The sequence below is a fragment of the Electrophorus electricus genome, chromosome 11, assembly GCF_013358815.1.
Source record: "Electrophorus electricus isolate fEleEle1 chromosome 11, fEleEle1.pri, whole genome shotgun sequence".
In the NCBI taxonomy this organism is placed as follows: domain Eukaryota; kingdom Metazoa; phylum Chordata; class Actinopteri; order Gymnotiformes; family Gymnotidae; genus Electrophorus; species Electrophorus electricus.
This window is the reverse complement of record NC_049545.1, coordinates 4453626-4477657: the sequence shown is the minus strand read 5'-3', so window position 1 is coordinate 4477657 and position 24032 is coordinate 4453626. Positions and strand designations below refer to the sequence as shown.

The window sequence follows — 24032 nt, the reverse complement described above, 5'->3', positions numbered from 1 at the left end:
TCCATTTGCTTTCTCGTCTCTATCTGTCTTTCATCATCCAACTCTAGAGGGTTACACTATGGAGTCCAGGCTTAATTAAACTCGGATTTCATATTTCCAGCCTTTCTTCTTCTTCTTTTTGCCCTCGTGCACTCGCGGCAGGGCGAGCAATCAGGCATCCAGGTCCCTCTGCACCTGAGGAGACCCACTTTCCTCATGGTTGCAGCTCTGATCACAGGAGCAGGTCTGAGATCAGAGTTGTTCCCTATTCACAAGGACTACAGCCACAGAAAGTGAATCCGCACTACTGTATGGATGCGCAAGCCAGGTCTCCGAGCCAGTCACACTGAAATGGTTCCCTTTTGACACTTCTCACGATGTTAGTGACCCTCCCAGAATTGATTTTCATAATGTACTCTACGTGATGATTTCACATGATAATACAGTTTGGTTGATAAATCACTGCTGTGCAGAATTATTATTAACCAAGTGAACGTGTTGTGACCTCAATAAAGATTACATTCAGTATGTGGGTCTGCAATAACCATATATGGCCTGTATAGTCATTTATCGTGCAGCAGTGCAAGAATAACATTAATCTTCCATGCAGTAGCACCAGACCACAAGTTGCAAAATGGATTAAAGTGATTCACCATTTGAGGCTCTAGCTAGCCCACCAGTGATTTAAAAATCTCTCAGGCAATTCACCCCAGACTGCAGAGACAAAATGATGCCTCAAGACAGCATTTTCACCTCCAGCACGGATAAACACCTTGCTTAGAAGCCCAAACATACCCTTCAGTGATGACACAGACAGCTAGCCTCTGCAGAGAGATCTCATCATCTGCTCACAGACAAAAGAGAAGACTTGAAATGGTCTCTAAAGAACAGTGTGGAGCTGGGAAAAGCATAGGCTTGGTATGGCTGAACTCCTCTACGAAATTTACAAGCACCTCAGCCTCCAAGTTCTAAATGTTACTTTACTTTCCGAAATGATCAACGCCTGCAACCTTACTCTTTCAGTGATCAATAGCACCTAGGGTGGATGTGTTTAGCTAGCACCCCCACGGTACCGGCAATAGCGGGAATTATTCGATTTTTATTAGTCCACTCACAATATCCGAGTATGTTCTTCTGACAGCCAGATGGATGGACAGGGCGCCGTGTCTATATGGCTGGATAACAGACACCAGACAGGGAGTAATGAATTCCAAATGGTTATCTACAAAATGCTAATGAGCACGATCTAAAGCATTAGGCCCTTGCTGGGGCTGTTAGCATTCATTATGAACACCTGCTTCTCAGCTCCAATCGCTGGTTAAACAGGAAGCTGAAAGGTCAAGCATTTCAGTGGAGAGCTCTCGGTCTGTTGCCAGTCCCTCCACAAAAGGTGGGGGCCTAACAATGCCCTTCTGGCCAGCAGAAGCAGGAAGCAGCAGCCGTCTGACAGAGCACACAGGAGCTGCAACATGTACTCGTACTCCCCTTCGAGGGGCCGGACGTCGGCCAGGGCCGAGCCGTACGTTCTGCCTCCAGCAGGGCAGCGGGTGAACTTCCCCTCCTCGATGAAAACCACTTTTTAGAGAGCGGGCACATCTGTCGGCTGGAGGTGAAGGATCCAAACATGATAAGAGGAATTTCCCATGGGAGCCCGTTTCTAATCAGCGGAGTGTAGCTTCACTAGCCATCTTCACTTCCCGAGCTTCAGAACTAATCTGTTTTCTCCTTTAAGAAACAAGTCAATGCACAGAATGCAATTACCACAACGCGTCCATGAACCCGCATGTCAACAGCAAATGAGCACGGTAGTCATCACACGTGGTTCACGAAGGCCACCAGTGGAAGCTGACAGGAAGCTGTAGGTCCCAAGACAAACGGAACCATAATCACAGCATCACAGAAATCTTGTGGATGAAATCTCTTATAAATATACATTAGTCCCTCACAATAAATGCATATCCACCAATAAACTGTTAGTGACTTTGTGCGGAAATCAGCATTGGAGCTCATTTGCAAGCACTCAACAGAACACACCGAGGCCTGTCAAATCTCTGAAAAAGCAACATGACTGTACAAGAGAAATATTATTTATCTGTTCTGACAGATGCAGTGTATTATCTAGCTCAGTTTGACACTTCCAATCCATCATTATCTGATGGTTTCTTCCTCAAATTCACTCTCACTCTCATTCTTTGCCTCGCTTTCATCTCTGACCTCTGCATTTCATGCGTATGCTCAGTTGTTTCAAGACAGTTCCACAGTTCATAAAGTGATAATTTACCAATATTAATAATCATTCAAAAGGGTATCAATCAAAATTCTTCCCAATAGATTATAAAAGTATGAATAAAGAATTCCAAGGCACAGGCACCACATCATGTACGCTTAAGTTCAAAGTTCAAACATGTCTTTGTTGGCGTTTGAAAGGCCAGGCTTCCCTCTTGAATAGCAATAGAGGCTGAACAAAACAGTTTACACCTCCCTGTCAAAACATCTAAAAGACCATCCATTCTTCAAACAGTTTTTATAATACACCACAACAGAGAGCCTCATAGTGTAACTTAAGATGTGTCGAGAGAGAGAAAGCAAGAGAGTGAGTGGTGAGAGTGAGAGAGTGAGTTCTTTCTCATGATAGTGTGCATGAGCAGAGCTCAAACCTTGATGTTTTTATTACATTTTATTGTAGTGCAGCTATGCAGCCCAAAGTACACAATTAGGCATTAACGCAGAGGGATAACTGTATGTTAACAAAGTCTCATTTTGTAACATGAAAAGATACCCTCAACTACCCTGTTTACATCCCAACAATCCCAAGTACAAATCAATGTAATGATTTGTTCAACACAAAAGAAATTAAATAAAGACGACATGAGAATATTAATGGCTTAACCTGTGTCCAGTTCTCTCTTAGACGCACTCCATCACACCATCTTTCAAGCCCTCTGCATCTCGTCATCACGAGCGCAGGCGCTTATTAACTGAAGCGTGGTGCCTGATGGACAGGCTTTCATGTTACTCTTCAAAGCGCGTCTATCATGGCTCTGAACAGCGACCGACAGTGTTGGAGGATGGGGAGAGTGGAGGGGGTTGGCTGCTGCCTGCTTAACACCCTCTTTATCCCCACCGTTACGCTAACCTCAGCAGCGCCATCCGTCACAAGGCGCTCCTGACGGGACAGCCCAACCCGGCAGACGAAAGCAAGCAGGCTGTGTTGAATGTAGCGGAGTCACAATGTGAAACGCTTTCTTTACTGGGTCACTGAACTGCTGCGTGAAGCGGCAGCGTCCGTGAACCATAAAGAACTAAACTGCAAGATTGGAGAATATGACCTGCCGCTGGTCTGTAGCTCCTTCAGAAACTATTTCAGGACATATCAATCTGAGGTGACTTCACTAAGGCTGTATAAAAAAAAATATAATTTCTTATATTTTCAGTACCACAACAATAATAACAACATACCAAGACATTACACTACTCTTTCTTCAGTACACACAAACACTCAAACCATCACGCCTGTATTCAGATGCTGTTAGCGATGAGAAATTCACATTTGTTTTCAAACCAAGACGAACGTGTCAGTTGCAAAGAGAGGTGATTTCTTCTTTGCTTTTTGTGTCTGTACTCCTCTCTATTTCTCCAGCGACAGGCCGTAGGAAATGAAAGAGATTCTAGATCTCACATGCCATTTGCAAAGCAGTGAGGCACAGTATCAGCACACACACACACACACACACACACACACACACACACACACACACACACACACACACACACACACACAGTCCCCCAGCCCCAAGATGAAAAATCTAAATCTAAAGGTACAGAGAGAAAAGGACAAACTTTCTATCAGCAGTAACTTAGCACCACATCATAAACGCCTCTGAAGGGACGAGGTGAGTGCTTCACAGCTATAGAACAAGTTGTTGGACTGACACTGCCTGACCCCTGGCCAGTGCTCTGACCCCTGGCCAGTGCTCTGACCCCTGACCAGTGCTCTGACCCCTGGCCAGTGCTCTGGCTCTTGCCCAGTCATCTGACACTTTTTGCTGAATTTCTAACACCTTTTGGAGCAGGCATCTTCGAAATAGCTCAGGAACGGCATTCAGTTAGTGTAAAGTCGAGGGAACTCTAATATGCCTGTTATTTCCTCACTGTATCTGAGGCTATAAAATATGTACTACACTATGATGGTGTTCACTTATCTAGACACCAGGTTTTTTGGTACTTTTATCCTCTGTGGGTTTTCCTCACACAAAGGCGGAAGTGATTGGAAAATATTACATATATTCTCAAATGTAAACTTTTACATAAACGACCCCACAAAAAGCAATAGAAATATATGCCATTGCTTTTAAAATTCTGAACCTAAAATCAGACCAACCGAGCCTGCTGCCCCACAACAGATGGGGGGCAGAGGCCTGCCCGCCCTGGGGCTACAGAGCAGCTTACTTCTCAAGGGTCACTTCCTCTGCCACTAGCTCGCTTCGAATTGACAGCCCACCGGCCATGAGACTCAGAGGCTTGATTAGGCGTCTTTGACACCCCCCCAGTAAGAAGCGTGCAGGAAAGCACCATGCTGGAAGCCCTATAGGAAGCCCTATAGGAAGCCCTATAGGCTCACTGAGGAAGGCCTCCCAGCTCTAAGCTGTCACCTGTTGGAAGCATAATTAGGAGAGGTCCCTCGCTGCGCTGGAAGATGGAGAGGTCAAGTCTACATCACTAAACAGATCATGTAGTCTTTCTCCTGTATCTTGTGCCTAGCCTGACTGTCTATTTGATGTCAATGGTTTGGTAGTTTCTGACCAGAGTCCCTGTGAGACCTGAAGAAGCTAGTTTTGGACCAGCTTAGTCAAGCAGACATAGTTTAGGAATCAAATTTTGCGTTTACACTGCCAATGTCCCTGTAGTACCATTATGCACCTTTAAATGACTGCTTTACCAAATGTAATTCCTTAAAATCGCCACTATTCCATAATTCACAGGGATAACTGTGATCTTTCTCTTGTCTCTTCCTTCTGAGCCAGTGAGCTCTCATTCTTGGCCCCATGATGCATCGGTAGAGAAGCTGGGGAACATTCCCTTAGCATTCTGTCTCTCCCTCTCTCCTCCGCTGATCTGTGCTCCGATACACACGTGACCGCCATTGCTGGCCGAGCAGTGGAGCTGCCTGCCCGGTCTTCCCTGATCCCCCGACTGGGGGGCAGTCTGCAGGAGGACATCGTGGCTTGTACATCACAGCAGACATACGGGTGCGTGATCAACTGTGGGTGATGACTGAGCAGAGAGCGCCTAGCAAGAGAGAGGGAGGCGCAAAAACACCTCGCATGCTGTGAGGAACCTTTTTAACACTGCAGGCAAACATGGTTACATGGGCTGCACTTTGTGTACACACACACACACACACACACACACACAGGAATGAATAAATGTACATGCATGTATGTGCAAGTACATACATGCTCATGAAAAATACATACACTGATGTAAGTGCTCATATGCATGCAGACACACAGATATGCAGGTACAATTATTTCTTGTACATTTTATTCATGGGGGGCAGGAGTACAGTGAAGACACACACACACACACACACACACACACGCACGCACGCACGCACGCACACGCACACACACTCCTGCATAAGAAACAAAAGCTTCCCTTATTCACAGGATGCAATATGCTAGCACACACAAACCACATGTCCACGTGCCAGATGTCTCACACATGCACACACGCAAGCAAACGCTGAAAAGCGTTCGTGCGCTTGAGCGCACACGCACAAACACACACACACATCAGAGGTTTTTTTCTAATGAATGTTTCTTTTCAGACCATCCTGCTGTGTAGCTCCAGGCTCCCAGCACCAGTTCAGGGGCTCGTCTCCCTCAGCTGGAGGCCAGGAGCGTTTCTATGCCTCCTGGCTCCAGAACTCCTCTCCTGGCTGAGCAGTCCTTCCTCTACAAGGACACCCTGCACATTATTCAGCCGTGCATACAAATGCGAACGTCCCTAGTTGAAGTGGGCTTTGTGTAATAGAAAGGTTTCATGGTCACCAACTCATCTGTGGTTTTTCCCCTCTTTCTTTCTTTTCTCTAGCTCTTTTGCTTTCTCCCGTGATTCTATCACTTTTTTCCCCCTCTCTATCTGGGGGAATATCTGTCTATCACAGATGATCAGAGGGGCCAGAAAGTGCCCAGGACTGCTTTGCCTCATTCCCATGGCATGCTGCGATCATGGGTAAAGAGAACCTGAAGGCACCCTGGAGGAAAGAGGAATATTAACATGGCTGCACTGAGAGAGAGAGAGAGAGAGAGAGAGGGAAGGAGACAGAGAGAGAAAGACACACAGAGAGAGTACGCCAAACCCATTACTGAAACAAAATTAGCCATAACAACCCAGTATTGCATGCATTATCCATATACGATCGGCGCAAAACAGAAATCAGCGGCTCGTAAACATGCCCTTTTCAAAAAAACATAACGAACCAGACATTTTCAATCAAAAGGAATTACATAAAAACCAGAGTGAGAGTTTTTGCTCCATGATCTCTGGCTCTCTGTTTCTCTTGACATATTGCCAACAATATGGGGCAATCTCTTGACTGGGGCGGAGCAGATCAAACTGTCTCTGGCAGACATTTATCCAAGAAATCAGATCAAGTTCGTAGTAAAACATTCCATTTCAGAGTTCGCATCACATTAGTAGGACTGTTCTCTCTGACCGTTCTACACTTGGCAAACGGCCCCACAGTGGCCCTGCTCACCGGGAGACTCACACTGCTGTGCAGTACAACACTCATTCGATCATTATTCACTTGGTATTCAGTGTACAGCAGTACTCCACTGAGACGCAGTCACAAATGCACTTAGAACTTGGCAAAAATAGCCCCATTAAATTAATTACCCATTATGGTTCAGATTAATTGAAAATCCAAATGTAATTACGTAAGGCCCACTTTAGCAGGCTATGTCTTAGCAACTTCATTCAGATAACGAGAACACTGAGGTAATTAGATGCTTAGGTTTCCAGGGACGTGAGCCACAGTGCCATTTGCTCCCCAGGGGAGCAGACAGGAGAACTGATCCCCCCAGCACACCCCAACACAGGAGCCCACGGGCCAGGGGACACAGCCAACCGGTTATGGTCCCAGCCTGGAAAGAGTGCTCGTGGGTCATGAATCACAGCATTCTAATACTGATGTATTGATCTAATGAGCCTGAGCCCTGAACCCATGTCAGGGAGAGGAACAAACTGGCACTTTCCAACCAGCCAGCCACTACCTGTGCTCTGTTTACTTGGTAACTAAAGTGTGTGTGGGGGGGGGGTTAGTGTTAGTGCGTGTTAGTGACTCTAAATGTTGGAAATGTAGTAAAATGACACATTAGTTGACAAGTCATTTTATCATCAGAATTTATGGGGGACTGTTTTAGTACGAAACCTGGAATTCATATCATTAGTCCAATTCATATCATTAGTCATATTGTTTTATCCTGTTTCCCTCTCAGGCTGAAGACCACTGACAACAGTAAGGACTAGTTTGTTCCTTTTTTAAAACCATTTGTAGAGTTCTATTCTTTCCTAATTGTATACTATTACCAATTGTTCATTATTCCTGTGGACAGCTTACCCATTGCCAAATCCAAAAACAGGTCAGGCTAAATGTGGGTTCATCACTGTACTCTGCTAACAAAGATGCAAACATGAATAGTATTCACAAGTCTTATTGAATTTAACAGAAAATTAAGGCAGAGATGTTCTTGGTGCTCAGAGCATAAGAATGAGATGATACAGACATGCAGACTTACCTTCCCAAAACTGCCCTTCCCAATGGCTCGGAGAATCTGGAAGTGATCAAAATTCACTGGAAAGAAAAAAAAAAAAGATGGACGGACGTCATCGATATATAAATATGCAACAATGCCAATGATCCATCAGTCAGACTTTGTGCATGGTCCCTGCGCATCACTCTATGGAAGTGCAGTTTCTGGCGGGAAGCCAGTCTGAACTGGAGGAGCGCAAGGCCTAGCTTGCTTAAGCTGCTCTGCGTCCGAGTTCTGCAGCACCACTCTGCGCTATAAGCTATTAGCGTCCTATGATGGGGTATTGAACAGCCGTTCACGTAATCAGAGTGCAGTGCCAGCCTTGGGTCTGCAGCCACTATTTCTGATCACACGACAGCCTTTCATAACAAATGAGGCACCTGTGTTAAATGCATGTCCCTCACTCTCTCTCTATGCTCAAACACCGGAAACGGTGGAATTATTCCCTTTACAACACATTTATCAGGTTAAATGTTGGCGTCTGGGTCTGGTCCTGGGCACGCGTCGTCCCTGGGATGCCTTCATTTGCATTGCTAGGTCCGAACGCCCAGCGGAGGCCCCATGTTCGGCACATCCTCCACGCCTGCCGTGTCTGCTGTCTCCGAGGTCGCCACTTTGAGGCGTCATTACTGATAAAATCGATGCTTCGTTCCACAAAACCCCAGCATCAAGGGAAGTGTAGAGAAAACAGTGGAAAATGCGCCTCGACGTGACCTTTTCTCTTCCTCTGTCAATAGCACAAATGCCATCATGCTTTTTTTCTGGAACAAGAAAACTGAATATTATTAGGGGCAATGACAGCCCTTTCGGTTTGGCTTAAGAAATAAATTAGAGTGTAATGCTTTAATGCACATGCATGTAATTTTTTCACCATAAATTCTTTTCTTCATGATTAAATAGCATGAATTTCTGGGTAATGGACTAATCCATGCCCTCCTTTAGCAGTGTGTGTGTGTGTGTGTGAGAGACACAACGAGAAGGCTGAGCATGGTTTCAGATCGCTTGGATGTCTCCCTCTCTGCCATGGTCTCGTTCATTTAGACACATTTCATCCATGGCGGGGAAAATGAGCTTCAGGGCAGAGCAGATCGGAACGGACCCCGACACATAGGGACAGAAACACGGCTTTAGCGGGTGTTGACTCCAGACTGCAGGAAGCACTCATATGGGCTTGCTTGTTTGCTGGGGAACAAGGCACTGTGATCTAATCTTCCCTTTTTTCATTAAGCTAGAGTGTTCCAATACACTTTTTGAATCATCTTCAAAGAATAGGAAGCCTTGAAACCCCCTTTTATTACTCGAGTTGACTTTTGGAATATAGTCCATCTCGTCAAAACCAATATATAACATACAAAAGTTCTATGAACTCCGGACTTTAACTCTAGCATGAAGAAATTACACTGTTTATGGGGCGAAGAAAAGTCACTAGATTTTTTTTTTTTTTGCAACGTGCTGCACTTACAAATTTGGAAAGTACATAATTCTTATAATGAATGCCTGAAGTGAGCTGCTTTCCACCAGGTTTTGGCTGGTCATTAAAGTGCTACACTTTGAATTAGCCTAACCATATACTTGGAGGTTTCCTCAAGAAATGAAATTTTTCCTATTTTTCGCAGCATCTTCATGCTACACTGACCACCTCCATTATCCACTGTGTGGTGAGACCTTGTTGCTGAAGATCTTATCACGAAACTGCAGCTGAGAAAGGAGGTAGCATCCTGCTGATCTGGCACCACTGAAACCCACCCGGCAGGGCACATACGATGGCCTTGCGACAGCTATCGCCATGACGCCTGCTTGGCCAAACTGGGTCACAACCCGAAACATACTTTGCAGCAGTCTGCTAGCGGCTCTGATTATAAAGTGCTCATCAATGGAGGCCTGCTATCATCTGCCTAGTGCACCGAACGTTGTCAATCTTGAAGAAAAGAAAAAAAAAAGATGTGAGCACTGGGCCAAGAGAACACAACGGAAAGATGGCTGCATGCGAGTAAAGATGAGCTGAGATTTCTGGGTATGACTGATTGCGAGCCAAGTTATTATCCCTAAGGCCTTCGATTTTAATGACTGAGGTTACAAAGTAAATTGTCCTTTTTTAGAGATCGATAAAGTGCTCGCGTATCTGTAATGCTCAAGAAAGACCAATTTCTCTATTAAAAAGTAAAAGTTGTTACTTGCATTTCCTAGTCATTAATACAAATGTTATTTAAACCACATTTTAGAGGGCAAAATAACTCATGCGGTAATGTTACTGAAAGAGTTATTTGAATAATTTTTTAACACTGTGTAGCAGGGTGTTAAATGTGTGATGCACCATCACTGAGGACTGCCTGTTCACTTCAGTATGTCTAACAACTCCTTTAATAAGAGGACATTTCTCCAGTGAATACATTTTATCTAATGAGGGTTGTAGAAGACCTCCCACCTCCAATTACATCAGCATTCATTGTTTTGCTTGAATGCCAAGTATGATGTCATAGCATGAAAGTTACACAATGCTCATTAAAATTTCAAATGCAAGAAAACATTAAGCACATCAAATAATAAACCAGTGGTAACATGATTTCTATTCGTGTGACATTGGCGCACATAAATAGAAATGTGTCCCTATTGTCCTGTGTTCAAATTTCTTGTTAGCTTTGATGTTTGCTATTGATACATGACCCTCTATAATATTACATTTGAACAGCAAAACATGACACTAGAATGACACTGTACAAATACATTCTACACAAAGACAACCTGACAGCGAATTAAGCGGTGTCAAGTTCACTAAATTAACATTTTTGCGATACATTTTTGGACACACTAAAAACCACTTAGGCTTGTTAGTGTCAGTGTGACTCATTGAGCTATTTGGACAGAGCCTTGGTCAGCAGGCCCATGAGGTCTTCCTTCAGCTGGAGACCACGCGACAACGTTGTTAGCAGCTGACCTGGGCTGGGCATGTCCTGCCTGTTATGCCCTACAGTTTATTTTGACTAATGATAATGGCCACGTCGGGTCATACGCCTTCGAAAGTGCGCCCACATGCCCACATTCGCACAGAGCTGTTGGGCTAACGAAGATCTCGCAGCCTTGGACCCGGGAGACCCAGGAGACCCGGGAGACGCCCTTCTTCTCCTCATGCCATCGGTCATACAGTACTAAGAACTGAGAGCTCGGTGAATCACTGGCTAATTTAATTGCTTAGTAAAATCCGAAGTCTTTTTTGTTTTTTTAAAAAAAGCTTATTTTTTGCTTAGCAGTCCTAAAAGTGAGCCTGTCAGAGCTTCATGAGAAGAGCGTGCTGTGGAGATAGTGAGATACTGTAAATATCTGGCTTCTGTCTTCTAATGTGTTCTCTGTGTCACGGGCCTGCACTCAGAGACCTGAGAAAGACGTCGAGCTGGGAACAAGCGCGGCGCTCCAGTGCGCAGGATCTTCTAATGAGTGTTTTATCTTCTGCAGTTTTCTCATGATTCAAACCTTAGACATTTCGAGATGGAACAGACACTCTCTAATGCCTTCCTGACAGCACTAATAAATGCTCCCTCCCAGATAGTGCATCCGACCTTAAAAATGCAGCGTTCTAAGAAGCAAGATTCAGTGCGAATTTCCTCTATTCATCACTGCCTGGCTGTTAGTAGGGGAAAATTAGGCAATTAAGTGAAATACATCACATAACACACAACTCATATTGAAGATTTACTTACTACATAAACATTCGAAATAAATATAAATAATTAATTTATTTATTCAATTGAAATTGAAATTTTCAACTCCAAAACATATTTAATTCATATATAATCGGCCATTCTTCCAATTTTAATTTAAGTTTTTTTTGCAAAGTAACCTTAAGCTGTTATAAGCTGCTATAAGATGGTATTCATCGTTGAACACTCATGCGATCGAGTGTGGTAGGTCCTGGGTTGCTAACCTTTCTGTACTGCAGTTCTTTTGATGCATGAGGTATGGATTCTGATTATGCTTTATGCTGCTAGATCACTGATTAAAAAATGACTTCTAGCCTGTTGCTTGTGAAGTGCATGCATCCTCCTTAGACATGCTCCTTCCCAGGTGTTTGGAGAGTGTCATGACACTCACTCAATAAAAATGACTCATTTGCTGGTAGGCGCAGCCATATTTGTTGTAACTTATGCATGCAGAGATGATGATTTTCACAAGCTCTTTGTTATCAATCACAATCATGACTGCAAATGCCCCCAAAGCACAATCAGTGCTATACCGGTGCATGATGGGTAATCTGAATGCAGTGATTGGCATCTGAAAGTTTATTTGCACTAATCCATCTTTAGCACAGTTTCACATAAGTACCTATGTGCATCGTATATTATATGGTCACAGATGATCTCACTGAAACTGTCATTTTTGACCTACAATTTTCTTCTGAGATTTGATTTAAACACACATTTACTTCGGCTGGAGACGATCTTTCTCCTGAAATCACAGGACTAAGACTTCACCTCTGAAGGGAATGAGCATGCGCTTAAGGCATCTCATGATAATGCCTCCAGGAACAGACCGCCCGCCCGGCGGTTCAAATGCACACTTTTACCAGGGATGAGAGCTCTTCAAGGGCAACAAAAGAAACACTAAATGGCAAAGCTGAGAATGGCTTCCGCCCACGCCTGACAAAAACAACATCAGATACAGACCAGATGTTAAATATTACAAGTGGTTTCCGACTGGCTGCATTGCCATAAATTACAGCTTTGTGAAGCGTACACTGTTTTGTCAAGCCTGGGTCAGAGGGGTGCTAATTTAATCGGTAAATTTTGACACAGTGTTTTCCTGGTGTTTAGCAGCTCTCTGAAGTGTCCATCTGTCCTTGTTATGTGCTTCACACAGCGACTATTATTCATGTGTCCTCAGGGACACTGGTTCCCAAGACTACTCTCATCATCACATTACACGATTTGTCAAGGAGAATAATCTATTTGACCTTGTCTGTTGCCTCATCGCTTGCAAAACACAGAGCTTTTGAAAGGTTAATACCAATATGTATTCAACATAATTGCCCAATAGGACTCACCTGTGTAGCAGCCTTTTTAATGTACCTCATACAAACATAGTTATGGTTTTGACTATAAAGAAATACAAAAAGAATACGGAGAAGTTGAGTATCTCTCAAAAAATGTAAAATCCAATAAGACTTTAATGATCCTATAGAAAACAACAGATCCTTGCTGCTTCTCCTGGAGACTGAGTGGGATGCTTTGCACTTACAATTATCATCCGTCACTGCTAATGTAAGACAAGACAGCTCATATTCCTAATTGGCTGGGGCGCGGAGGTCTTCCCAATCAAGCTTTGAGAAGAAACAGTCCAGTAGCCGTGCCAAGGACGTTTTTTTCTCCCTCCAGCTAATTAGGATCTTTGGCCAAAGAAATCGGATTAGGCTGAACAAACAATAGCTGTCAATGGCACTATTTTTACATCTGCAGCCAAAAGCATGACAGAGGGCCCGCTCTCGTTTTCTAGCTCTAAATCTATACATCTAAAACCTCCGTGTACTCAAATGACTATCATCACTGTTGCAAGTCGCCGTGCTTTCTGTTTGTGCGCAGCGGGAGCGATGCGGTTTAATGGCTGGCTTCCAGAGCTCAGGCTCCTGTGAATATGGATGAGGATACAAACAGTCTTTCGTCACTGTGGCAGTGGCTATCTTATCACTGCATTTTTAATGATGCTTTGGAACCGAAATGTCAGGGAAAAAAAGGCGACCGTAATGCCTGGGAGATCTATACTTATTACTCACGTAAGCACTTTTATTGGGCCGTGTCGCTTCTCTGCCGTGAACTGTTATTGGTGTGGGCATTATCTGAGCTTTCCACTTCAAAGGCAGGATGTCATGTTGGCAGAAACAGCAACAGCAGAAAAGGGGGCTTCAAATTTCCTTCTCTGGCCCTTATCGACCGCACCCTCCAATAATCCCCCCGCCCACAAACATAGCCGGCGTCTGGGGACTGCACCGGCGTGCCTGCTGCACAGTTGTTATGGAGAGTGCCGTGGTGATTTGCATGTGCACTTCGTGGCTGTCCTGTGTGCTGGCCTTTCTCCAACGCAATTAAAAAGAGAAATGACCAAGGCATTTTTAAAACACAGACAGTGGCCATTAAAGGAGTTTTACTGTATGTATGGAGAGAGAGAGAGAGAGAGAGAGAGAGAGAGAGAGAGAAAATGGGGGATGAGGTGGGAGGAAACACCTTTTTTCTCAGTGCATGCCTTTTCCTTGATGCACCATGCGTGGCGTGGCTGATTGCATTAGAATGGGCCGGCGGCTGCTGGCGTCTGAGCTGTGGGCTGGATCGATAAGGACTGCTGGGCAGATGGGCCCGCCTTTGAAGAGTGCGTCGGAGCTGAAGCTGGGCTCACGGCCGCCGGGGCCGGAGCTGGCTGCCTCGCTGCATCGATTTCCCCCCGCTCAGCCTGGCAGCGTGAGCGTGGAGCGCGCGTGCGCTCAGAGAAGCCGAGCGCTCTTATCGGGTTTCATTACTCCTTTGCATGCTGGGAGCCGTCTGCTTCCTCCAGCCAAGAAGCACCACAGCTTCTGTTTTCCCCCTTGTGCCGTTTTCAGACTTGGGAATGCTTTAACGCGACCGCTCCGAACGCTTCTCAGGCCGTAAACCCACCACGAAGGAGAGGACAAGGTCCTTCTGGGAAATCTTATCGTGATTTTACAGGAAAGCAAAAAGGAAACAGAGAATCTAGAGAACATATGCAATCAAGGAAACTACGTCACCATGCGGTGTTTAGAAAGCCCAACACAACCAAAGACGGCCTGTGTTGCGGAACAGAAACAGGCCCGGAACAGGAGTGATGCGTGGGTCATCTCCAGGACAGAGGGCAGCCAGTGCCGCTCTGCTGGGCTCAAGTGGACCTTTACTATCTGAGGTTTTCACATGAGAGTGAAGCAGCATTGCACTTTTTCACACACAGCATCCCTTACATCCAGTCTCCCTGTTCGCAGCTGCAGGGAGACTTCACGCACAGCACAGAGGTGGGTGTAGGGCGTGCGAGAGAGTGCAGGGTGTGTGTGTTCGTGCGTGTGTGTGCGCCGTCATGGCACAGTGGCAGTTTTGACAAGCGTTTGACAACTTCAGTAGGTTCTGGAATATTTTTCACCAGCATGATTCTAGAGAGAGGTGGCTGCCTCCTTGCCAAAAATATGCATTCTGAAACGTATGGATTTAAAGAACACCGTCACTGACAGCTACTGATTGTTGATGTTGAGTGTAATAAATTGCTTTGGCCATAGATCCAAATGATCTTGTTGGGGGGGGGGGAAACACTCAGTAAGGTGATTGAATTGTTTTGTCTCAACGCTTGATTGGGTAGACCTGCTTACTCATGTACACACATTCAATGGGTTTATGATTCTGGGAGGATGAATTTACTGGCTAGTCCCCTTCTCCCCAACAGAGGAACACCAGAAATTACCGAAGGCTTATTTATACAGACGTTACTGCTGACCAAAGCTCACCAGATAGCATTCTTTTGCACTGTGTATCACCTTAATACAGCCTGCATAGCAGAATATATTTTACAACGACAATTTTAAGTGTTACAGGAAGTAACATACAACATAAGCTAATCAACTGAAGATCTGTACTGCTCAGGATAGCCATGTCAAGCTTCTTCCTGTGACCTCCTCAAGAAGGTACAAATCCCAACCTCCTCTCTGGGCCTCAGCTAAGCTGTGGAGGTGAACACTGACAGAGCACCAGGGGGCGCTATGCACGAGCATCTCTTTGTACCTGTGCCACTGTGCCCTTGTTTGTCTTGTCTACGGTTCAGAGAGTGCTTCTTACACAGACTTTTCCTTGGCTAGCCTCACTCCTCCTTACTGGAGAGAGTGAAAGAAACCGAACAGAATAGAAGGGAAGGAACGAGAGTGAGAGATGTTTCCCAGAACCAGTGGGATCAGAGAACCCTTTCACAATTAGTGATGTTTTAGTGATGTATAAACCCTTATCCATGTGCACACACGTACAAATACGTGCAGACAGTCTCCACACTGTCTCTGTCCCTGAGAAGAGGGATAGCCACTACATTTCTATGTGAAGATATATCATTTGAAATAACTGTTAAAAAGCTGTGGACCCTGTCATAGTCTTTGACAATCGGATTTCCCCATTCCTTTTTACTGCCCCCTGTCGAGACAAACGTTGAGCGTCCAACCTGGCTCTCACAACCGTCCTGCTTTTGACGCGGCCAACATCACACATCCTATTTCTGGCCCCTGAGCTCTGACTGTTTACAGCAGCATTCCTCAACCGGGCCCTTGAGGCTCTGACCCAGGACTCAGATCAACGGGAACACTAAACACCTGGGTACGGGGGCCCCGGGGGCTGGCTCAGGGCAGCAACGTGGAGCGTTTTGAGGAACGGCCCGAGAAGCTCTTTTCTACACAGCTTCTCCAGCTGACAGACACAGTGGTGGGTCACAGTGGCAGGACATTATTTAATCATTTTGTTTATTTGCTGTTACAGAGGCAGGGGGCGGGGCTGCACGTCGGCTGACCAGTATTAACTCTGATCAGCACAAGTTCCCTAGATCCCTGACCTCTTACTGCTGAGGCCGTGTGATCAGAGTGGGGCCATCATTCACTCACAAGCCATGGTCAGAGGCCAGAGGAGGTCTGGGAACTTGGCGCAGCCGGCCGTGGGGAGAGAAGGCTCTGCGTTTAGCCTTCGTCTCCCTTCATCTTTTTCTGCAAAAACGGCTGCAGTTTTATAAAGTAGATAAAATTACATATTATTCTCCTTTAGGGATCCTAAGACCCTACGGTTAGAGACAGAAGGTGGGGGGGGAGATAGAGAGGGGAAGTCATATCACTAGGAAAGCGCTTAGCTTGATGGAGAGAGGAATGCTCTAGATTTTGTGATTCTGAGAGGTAAGTTCCACAGCTAGCTCAATATCGCAGCCTTTCAGCTGCAGGGCCAAATCAGCGTGGCGGCGCCTAACCCCGCAAAGACAATTAGAGCCCTCGTCTGTGCAGAGGAGGGAGAGTCTCTGCAGCTTCCTCCTGATGAGTTCATCACTGCTGCCAACGGTGACACTCCTCAGTCAGTGCCACTGAAGTGGAGGACGTCAAAGCAGAGTAATTAGACCGAGTCCAGGAGCGCTCTCGTTAGCCACCGAAGGCAAACGATCAGTCAGTGAAGATAAATGAGCGCTGCCATCAAGCTGAGTGTACTAACAAAAAAATATATATGAATGTGCCTGCATCGAGCTCACTAAGAGCACGCGGTGCAAAAACAGATGGAGCACGCGGGACAGAGGAAAAAAGGGAAAGACCAATAGAAGCAAGAAGCATAGCCAGAGGGGAAAAAGTCTTAATGCTGCTTTTTCTTTTGATAAACTGTCCAAAACAATCCCAGTGCAATACCTTGATATATATTACAGTACATGTACATGCACACATTCACTGGAAGGACAGACCAAACTATTTAAATAACTGATTCTCTAAAAAATATCCATTAGCAAATTAGCTTCATGGGTCCATAACCAAACGGCCCCCATGTTAAAATATATAGTGCAGTTTGGGGTTTTTTGGGCTCTATACCCCAGTACCTTCTATTGTACACTAAACCTTCATTACCACTACAGTCGATTATCAATGTGGCATTTACATGTGGAGTCTGTGGCTGTTGTCTGTCGACATGGAGACTGAAGAAATGCTAATTATGTAAAAGTAGACCAACCGTGAAGCTACAAAATCAGAAGGGAAAAAAAGAACATCAATCAGCCAATATATCAGCTGTGTCCAAATCAACTGTTTGGTACAAAAAGCAATAACAAACAACCTGGCCAACCACAGAAGATGGCAGCAGTTAATGACCAGTGAGTACCAAAAAGAGAAGAATGCATGCGTATGTCCTTGGAGGGCTTACAGTGCGACCACTCATACACCTCAAGAGCAAGAAGAAGCAGGTCACAGTTTGCTAATAAAAAAAGTCTGTTAGAAGTATGTTGAGTTCTGGGACAAAGTCTTGTGGTTAAAAAATGAGATGCTGAACCAAGCAGGAAGTGAAATGGCTGCGTTACAGTCCTGGCAATGTGTCGCTAGGGAAATTCCCCCGTGTCAGGCCAAACATATGAGAAGCAGCCCTAGTCTCAACACGACTGCTTTATTTAGGATTATGCTCACGTGCCTAAAATGCTTTTGTTCTGTAGTAACCGGGGGTTAGGTGTGTGGTGGGGCCCATGTATAAAACAACGTTGTGTACTCATACATGGTACGTGAAGTGTAGATATGAATACCCTTAGATGATATCTAGCGTAGGGCGCTTTAACCTCGCAGCCATTGTTCCATCTCACATGTAGCCTCCTGTAGAATAGAGGCCAAAAAAAAAAAAGTGCAAACACTGCAAAGTGTCCAATGATAGAGCAGAGACTGCAATGCAGCACACGGCACACTGAAGGACATGCGCTGTCCTGTGTAGTATACTACTGATATGGACGTGGACCGTGGGGTGGTGGGGGGTTGATTCGGTCATGGTGAAGCTTGAGGAGAGCACAGCACAGGGCATCTACAGCTTAAATGCGGAGCCCACATCCGCCCCTACTTTGCCCTAAAGCCACGAGGTAACGGGTGAACGCACTGGCTTCAGGTCTGGGAGTTTGGGAGTCTGAGCAGCTTCACAAGAACACACAAACATTTTGTTGGCTTGACCTGAAGACCACTGCAAGAATTCCATTACAGGATAATGGGCCTGTGGCATACAGCACTCATGAGAGAAACCAGCCCAGCGTTTGCTGTGCAAGTGGACTTGCTTTGTAAATACTGTATATGAAATCTAGCGCATTTTCATAGGTTTAAGGAGGTAAAAATGGCTTCAGATGGGGATTCTACAAAATATGCTATTTATGACATTACCATATTTCTAAACCACCTTTACAATGGACTGTAATAAATATATAGAGCTAGGGCTTAGAGAAATTTGCTTAGAGAAATTTCAGCAACTTTAGCTACATTTTTCTCTGAAACATACACTGCCTGGCCAAAAAAAGGTCACACACTCTAATATTTCGTTTAGCTTTGATTAAGGCATGCATTCGCTGTGGCATCATTTCCATAAGCTTTGGGAATCCAGAGTTGCATTAATTATTCCGAAGATCTTGTACTGATGATGGGAGATTTGGACCACTGCGCAAAGTCTTCTCCAGCATATCCCAAAGATTCTCAATGGGGTTCACGTCTGGACTCTGTGGTGGCCAATCCATGTGTGAAAATGATGTCTCATGCTCCCTGAACCACTCTTTCACAATTTGAGCCCGATGAATCCTGGCATTGTCATCTTGGAATATGCCCATGCCATCAGGGAAGAAAAAATCCATTGATGGAATAATCTGGTTGTTCAGTATATTCAGGTAGTCGGCTGATCTCATTCTTTGGGCACATAACGTTGCTGAACCTAGACCTGACCAACTGCAGCAACCCCAGATCATAGCACTGCCCCCACAGGCTTGTACGGTAGGCACTAGGCATGATGGGTGCATCACTTCAGCCGCCTCTCTTCTTACCCTGATGTGCCCATCACTCTGGAACAGGGTAAATCTGGACTCATCAGACCACATGACCTCCTTCCATTGCTCCAGAGTCTGATCTTTATGCTCTCTAGCAAATTGTAGCCGTTTTTGTCGGTTAGCCTCACTGACAAGTGGTTTTCTTAAGGCTACACAGCTGTTTAGTCCCAATCCCTTGAGTTCCCTTCACGTTGTGCATGTGGAAATGCTCTTACTTTCACTATTAAACACATCCCTGAGTTCTACTGTTGTTTTTCTACAATTTGATTTCACCACGCGTTTAAGTGATCGCCGATTACAATCATTCAAGATTTTTTCCCGACCACATTCCTTCCTCCAAGATGTTTCCCCACTGTCCTTCCACTTTTTAATAATGCGTTGGACATTTCTTAACCTGATTTTAGTAGTTTCAACAATCTCCTTAGAGATTTTCTCTGCTTGATGCATGCCAATAATTTGACCCTTCTGAAACAGATTAACATCTTTTCCACGACCACAGGATGTCTTTTGACATGGTTGTTTAACAAATGAGAAGCTACTCACTGCATCAATTGGGGTTAAATAACTTGTTGCCAGCTGAAACATGCAGTAATGTTACCCATGCAGATAATTACCCATGCAGTAATTATCCAATGGGAGGTTCATACCTATTTGCTTAGTTAAATTCAGATGGCGGCCAGCTTTTTTTGGCCAGGCATTGTACATATGGAATATTAATGACCAAGACTGTTTATATTTTAATAGTTGTTAATGGTGTTATAATGAGCATATCATAACATATGGATGGAAAGCCTATTCTCTAGCATGCATTTCTGCTTGTGCTTTTATGGTCACACAGGCCACAGCAGGACAGGGGGTGAGAGCTGAAGACAGGAGCCCTCGCAGACCCCAGCAGGCACCAAGCAGAAGAGCCACAGACAGCAGAGTGGACAGTAAACATGCTGGCGAGGAAAGCTAGCTCTCTCTCTCTCACTCTCTCTCTCTCTCTCTCTCTCTCTCACTCTCTCTCTCTCTCTCTCTCTCTCTCTCTCACTCATTCTCTCTCTCACTCCCTCCCTCACACTCTCTCTCTCTCACACACACACTCACGCTCTCTCTCTCTCTCACACACACACTCTCTCTCTCTCTCTTTCGCTCACACACACACACACTCTCTCTTGCTCACACACACTCTTGCGCGCACACACACACACACACACACACACACTCTCTCTTGTTCACACACACACTCTCGCGCGCGCACACACACACACACACACACACACACACACACACACTCTCTCTCTCTCTCTCTCTCTCTCTCTCTCTCAACAAGGAAAAAGGTGAGAAAGAAAATAATTCAGAGCTAAATCAAGTTAATAAGCCAGTAAGTAACACAGAGAGAGAGAGAGAGACAGAGAGAGAAAAGAGACTAAGAAGCCATGAAGGTGTAGAAAAGTTCAGAGTACAATACTGACCCACAAGGCAAACATCACTGCACTTCTGGGCCTCTGATGCATCTCAGTGTGCAGTGAGTGTGCAGTGACATGCAGGGAGTTAGTGGACAGAACTGTTGTTGTTTGGCTCGGTGCTCAAAATGTCCAACCCTCTTCATCCACTCCAGTTTGAAGGTATGACTGTATCGTTTCCAAGAAAAATGTTCAGTTCATATAACACATAATACTAAACTTTATGACGTCATACAGACTTCATGCCCTGCCATTTACAGATGGCCTTTCCTCTGGAGAAAATTATATAAGAAGATTTTGGAACAATTGTATAGTGCTCCCATTTATTGTGCAAGTAACCTCTGAACATACACACACATGCAAAGAGACAGATGTTCGCAATGTTTCTGACATGTTCTAGTTGCAGTGAGAGCAATACTCTGAAATGGTTTGGGAGCTCATATTACAGAACTCCTCTCTACCGCACTTACCAGAGGCTGAGGTAAGAGCTTTATGCTCCTTACTTTCTCATAGTGCCAGTCATCACTGGAAAGCAGCCCTGCGCTGAATGTTTAGAATTCAGTGATCCAATTTTCCATAACGATTCAGAGAGAGAGATCCTGTTCATCAGTAACCTGTATGCCCTTAGAGATCGTAACACTCTCTGTCTAAATCAGACAATCTATTGAATTGGCCAATTGACAGGCCCAGCGGTACATCATCTTACTTAGACGTGGACAGTGGTGGAGTCCTGTCTGTTGGGCACTGCTGTTATTACAGCTTAACGTGACCCAGAGACCAAAGGCGGAGGTCCTCATGAAACCGGCCAACTCCATCACACAGCACCAATCAGCCTAATTACCAAGCACAATTCCAATTTTGCCCTTTTTCTTCCAGGGACCATGAAGAGTAATAGCTTTTCTTCCCACACATCAAAGACAGTGGAAGTGGGATGGAATACGATAGTCATGAAATCAGCACTACCTTTGCAGCAGAGTGTGCCCCACCTGTTACGCAATTTTATCTGCATGGGGCTGATAGAATACTGTGGGTTGGCCAGGACGCATCTTGCCTAGAGCCTCCCCAATTACACATTATGATCAGAACTGGTTCCACCATCCAGTATCTGTCTTCGGTATGTGGTTAGCCAAACTTGGTCAAAGTTTGGTCAAAGCACAAACACTGTTTTTCCTGAGTTCTTTGTTAAGCGACCTCAGGTATGAGAAAGGCGCTAAATAAATATGGAACAATCAAAGAAATAAAATAATCACACCCATCCCAGACTGTAAGAAGATGGGTGAGGAAACGAACACTATTGTGCGCACAAGTGGGGCTTCAGTAATGAGGCGAGCCGGTGAATAAACCTAAGACTACAAAAAGCAATCCCATTCAGCCTTTAAGAATTTCCTCCAGGTTGTATTCATTAATCAGCCTAGACAAAGACATACAGACCTAAAGGTACAAACAGTGGTTGAAAACTTGGGTGATTTATTTTGCTATTCATATGCAACTGTGTCTCATCTATCAATATTCCTTCATGTTTTTATACACATTACATTGTCTTATTAGTTGTAATAATAACGCAGATATAAATATATGCAAGTACAGTTGCTATGATAGGCAGACGAGTACAGCATTTTAAATGACATTTGAGAATGTGATCAAGTTTTGGGCGTATACTGGAACTAAATGGATCATTGCACTTCTCTACCCAGCTATCCTCTGTCTTGCCTCTTTTCTGTTAAACCATGTGATCAAAACAGTGATCTGACTCCGTTTCCAGGGCTTTCAAGGGTGGAAAGAAATCTGAATTTTGATCAAGACGCACGGACCCAGCTCATTGTGTGTGTGATGCAAGTAAGCAGTGCCAGGCGCGGGGTCCGCCCCGAAGCGCTGCCGGAATATTCTTCAGCATTACCGGTCCTTATCTGGCATTGTTCCTACAGAGCTACCTCACCCATTTTAATTAAATCAATTAGATGGCAGATAATTCCACTTGGCATGTTTTGTTCCATAAATGATGCGTGCAAAATTAAGCAATTTATTTTGAATGACCAGCTTTACATGGTTGCAAAGAGTGTGACTGCGAGTGTGAGTGAAATGTGCCTACTCATGAAGTCAAATAATTGGAAATGCTCCTAGTGTCACGATACATGATGTGGCAGAGTAAGGAGTGGACAATAAAACATAAATTGTAATAGTCTAAAGCTGATACAAGTTTTTGGTTAAGTGTGCTGAGAGTATTGATTCAGCCTAACATCAGTGCAGTCACAGAGGCTGGAACAAAATGAGATTTTTTTAAAAAGGCATGCATTTTAAAGTTATGCATTTTAAAGTCTAATGTATTTACTGTATTAACAACGATATTGAACAATCCGCAGATGAACGCATAACGAATCTGCCCCTTTATGTTTTAGGAACATGAACACTGGTGTTTTAAATATATTAACAATTTTAAAATGCACTGTAGAATTATTGCATTTTCTGTGCGTCCGCAACTCCTTAGAAACCCTTTTGTCTTACTGATACATAAAGAGAAGCCATCGTCGCACTGTGATGAACTTCAGACGGTGCACGTGCCATTTAAACAGCCTGCAAAAAGCGAATGAAAAGGCGACAGATTCTAGTTCGTGCTCCAGCTCGCGCTACTCACCGTCCTCTTTCTCGTCGAACACCGGCCTCTTAGAAGAACTATTCGCTCCCATCCTTTTCTTCCACTTGCCCCAGTGAAACATTGATGCGCGAGCTCAGATGGCATTCCTCGCCCGGTGTAGAACGTTTCGACGTCGCTAGAACCCGAGCGCGAGCATTTGCCCCTCGCGCGGAAAACGACGCTGTTCCGCGGAGTTGGCTCGGAGCAAGCGGACGGGCTGCAGAGGGAAACACCGGCACGGTGGGAATAAAGTGCACAGTCGCCGGTGTCTCTGGCCGCGCTCTGGGACTGAAGCTCTGTCTCGAGCCCGGAGCGTCGCAGCTCGCGCTGTCACGAGCGTCACACGCGTAGCCTCACCCCCCGCTGTTTGAGCGACTTTAACCTGTTTCAGCCTAAACAGTTTCGCGATAAAGCCTACACTTAAAACGGTGACGCGAAAAGATCAACAATTCATCACGGGTTGGATATGGAGCTCACTTTATACTACATCGAAACGTTTGGTAACCAAAATGATTAAACTGTCAACTTCATTGGCTACAGTGCCATTGTTCCTGCCCCTTCTTGCAAGCGTAAAACACTTGGCACCTTTTGGCTGTAGACGTGCTCCGTAGTTTTTGT

The 24032-nt window shown here is 44.9% G+C and overlaps 1 protein-coding gene across 6 annotated transcripts in view; it reads right to left on the bottom strand.

Annotated features, from left to right (window-relative positions):
- The window catches only part of LOC113584207 (serine/threonine-protein kinase 32C), a 48009-nt gene extending 24050 nt beyond the window's left edge, over positions 1 to 23959 (bottom strand). For 2 of the 6 annotated variants that reach the window (XM_027020979.2, XM_035531471.1), the window contains exons 1-2: positions 23415 to 23959; positions 7785 to 7840 (exon numbers count right to left, since the gene is read on the bottom strand). In XM_027020979.2, coding sequence (XP_026876780.2) covers positions 7785 to 7840; positions 23415 to 23496 — 138 coding nt within the window. In that variant the 5' untranslated portion in view covers positions 23497 to 23959. Of the gene's footprint in view, positions 1 to 7606; positions 7663 to 7784; positions 7841 to 23414 lie in introns of those variants that run through there. The other 4 variants (XM_035531472.1, XM_035531473.1, XM_035531475.1 and 1 more) reach the window with 4 other exon arrangements.
- Between the last annotated feature and the right edge of the window lie 73 nt (positions 23960 to 24032).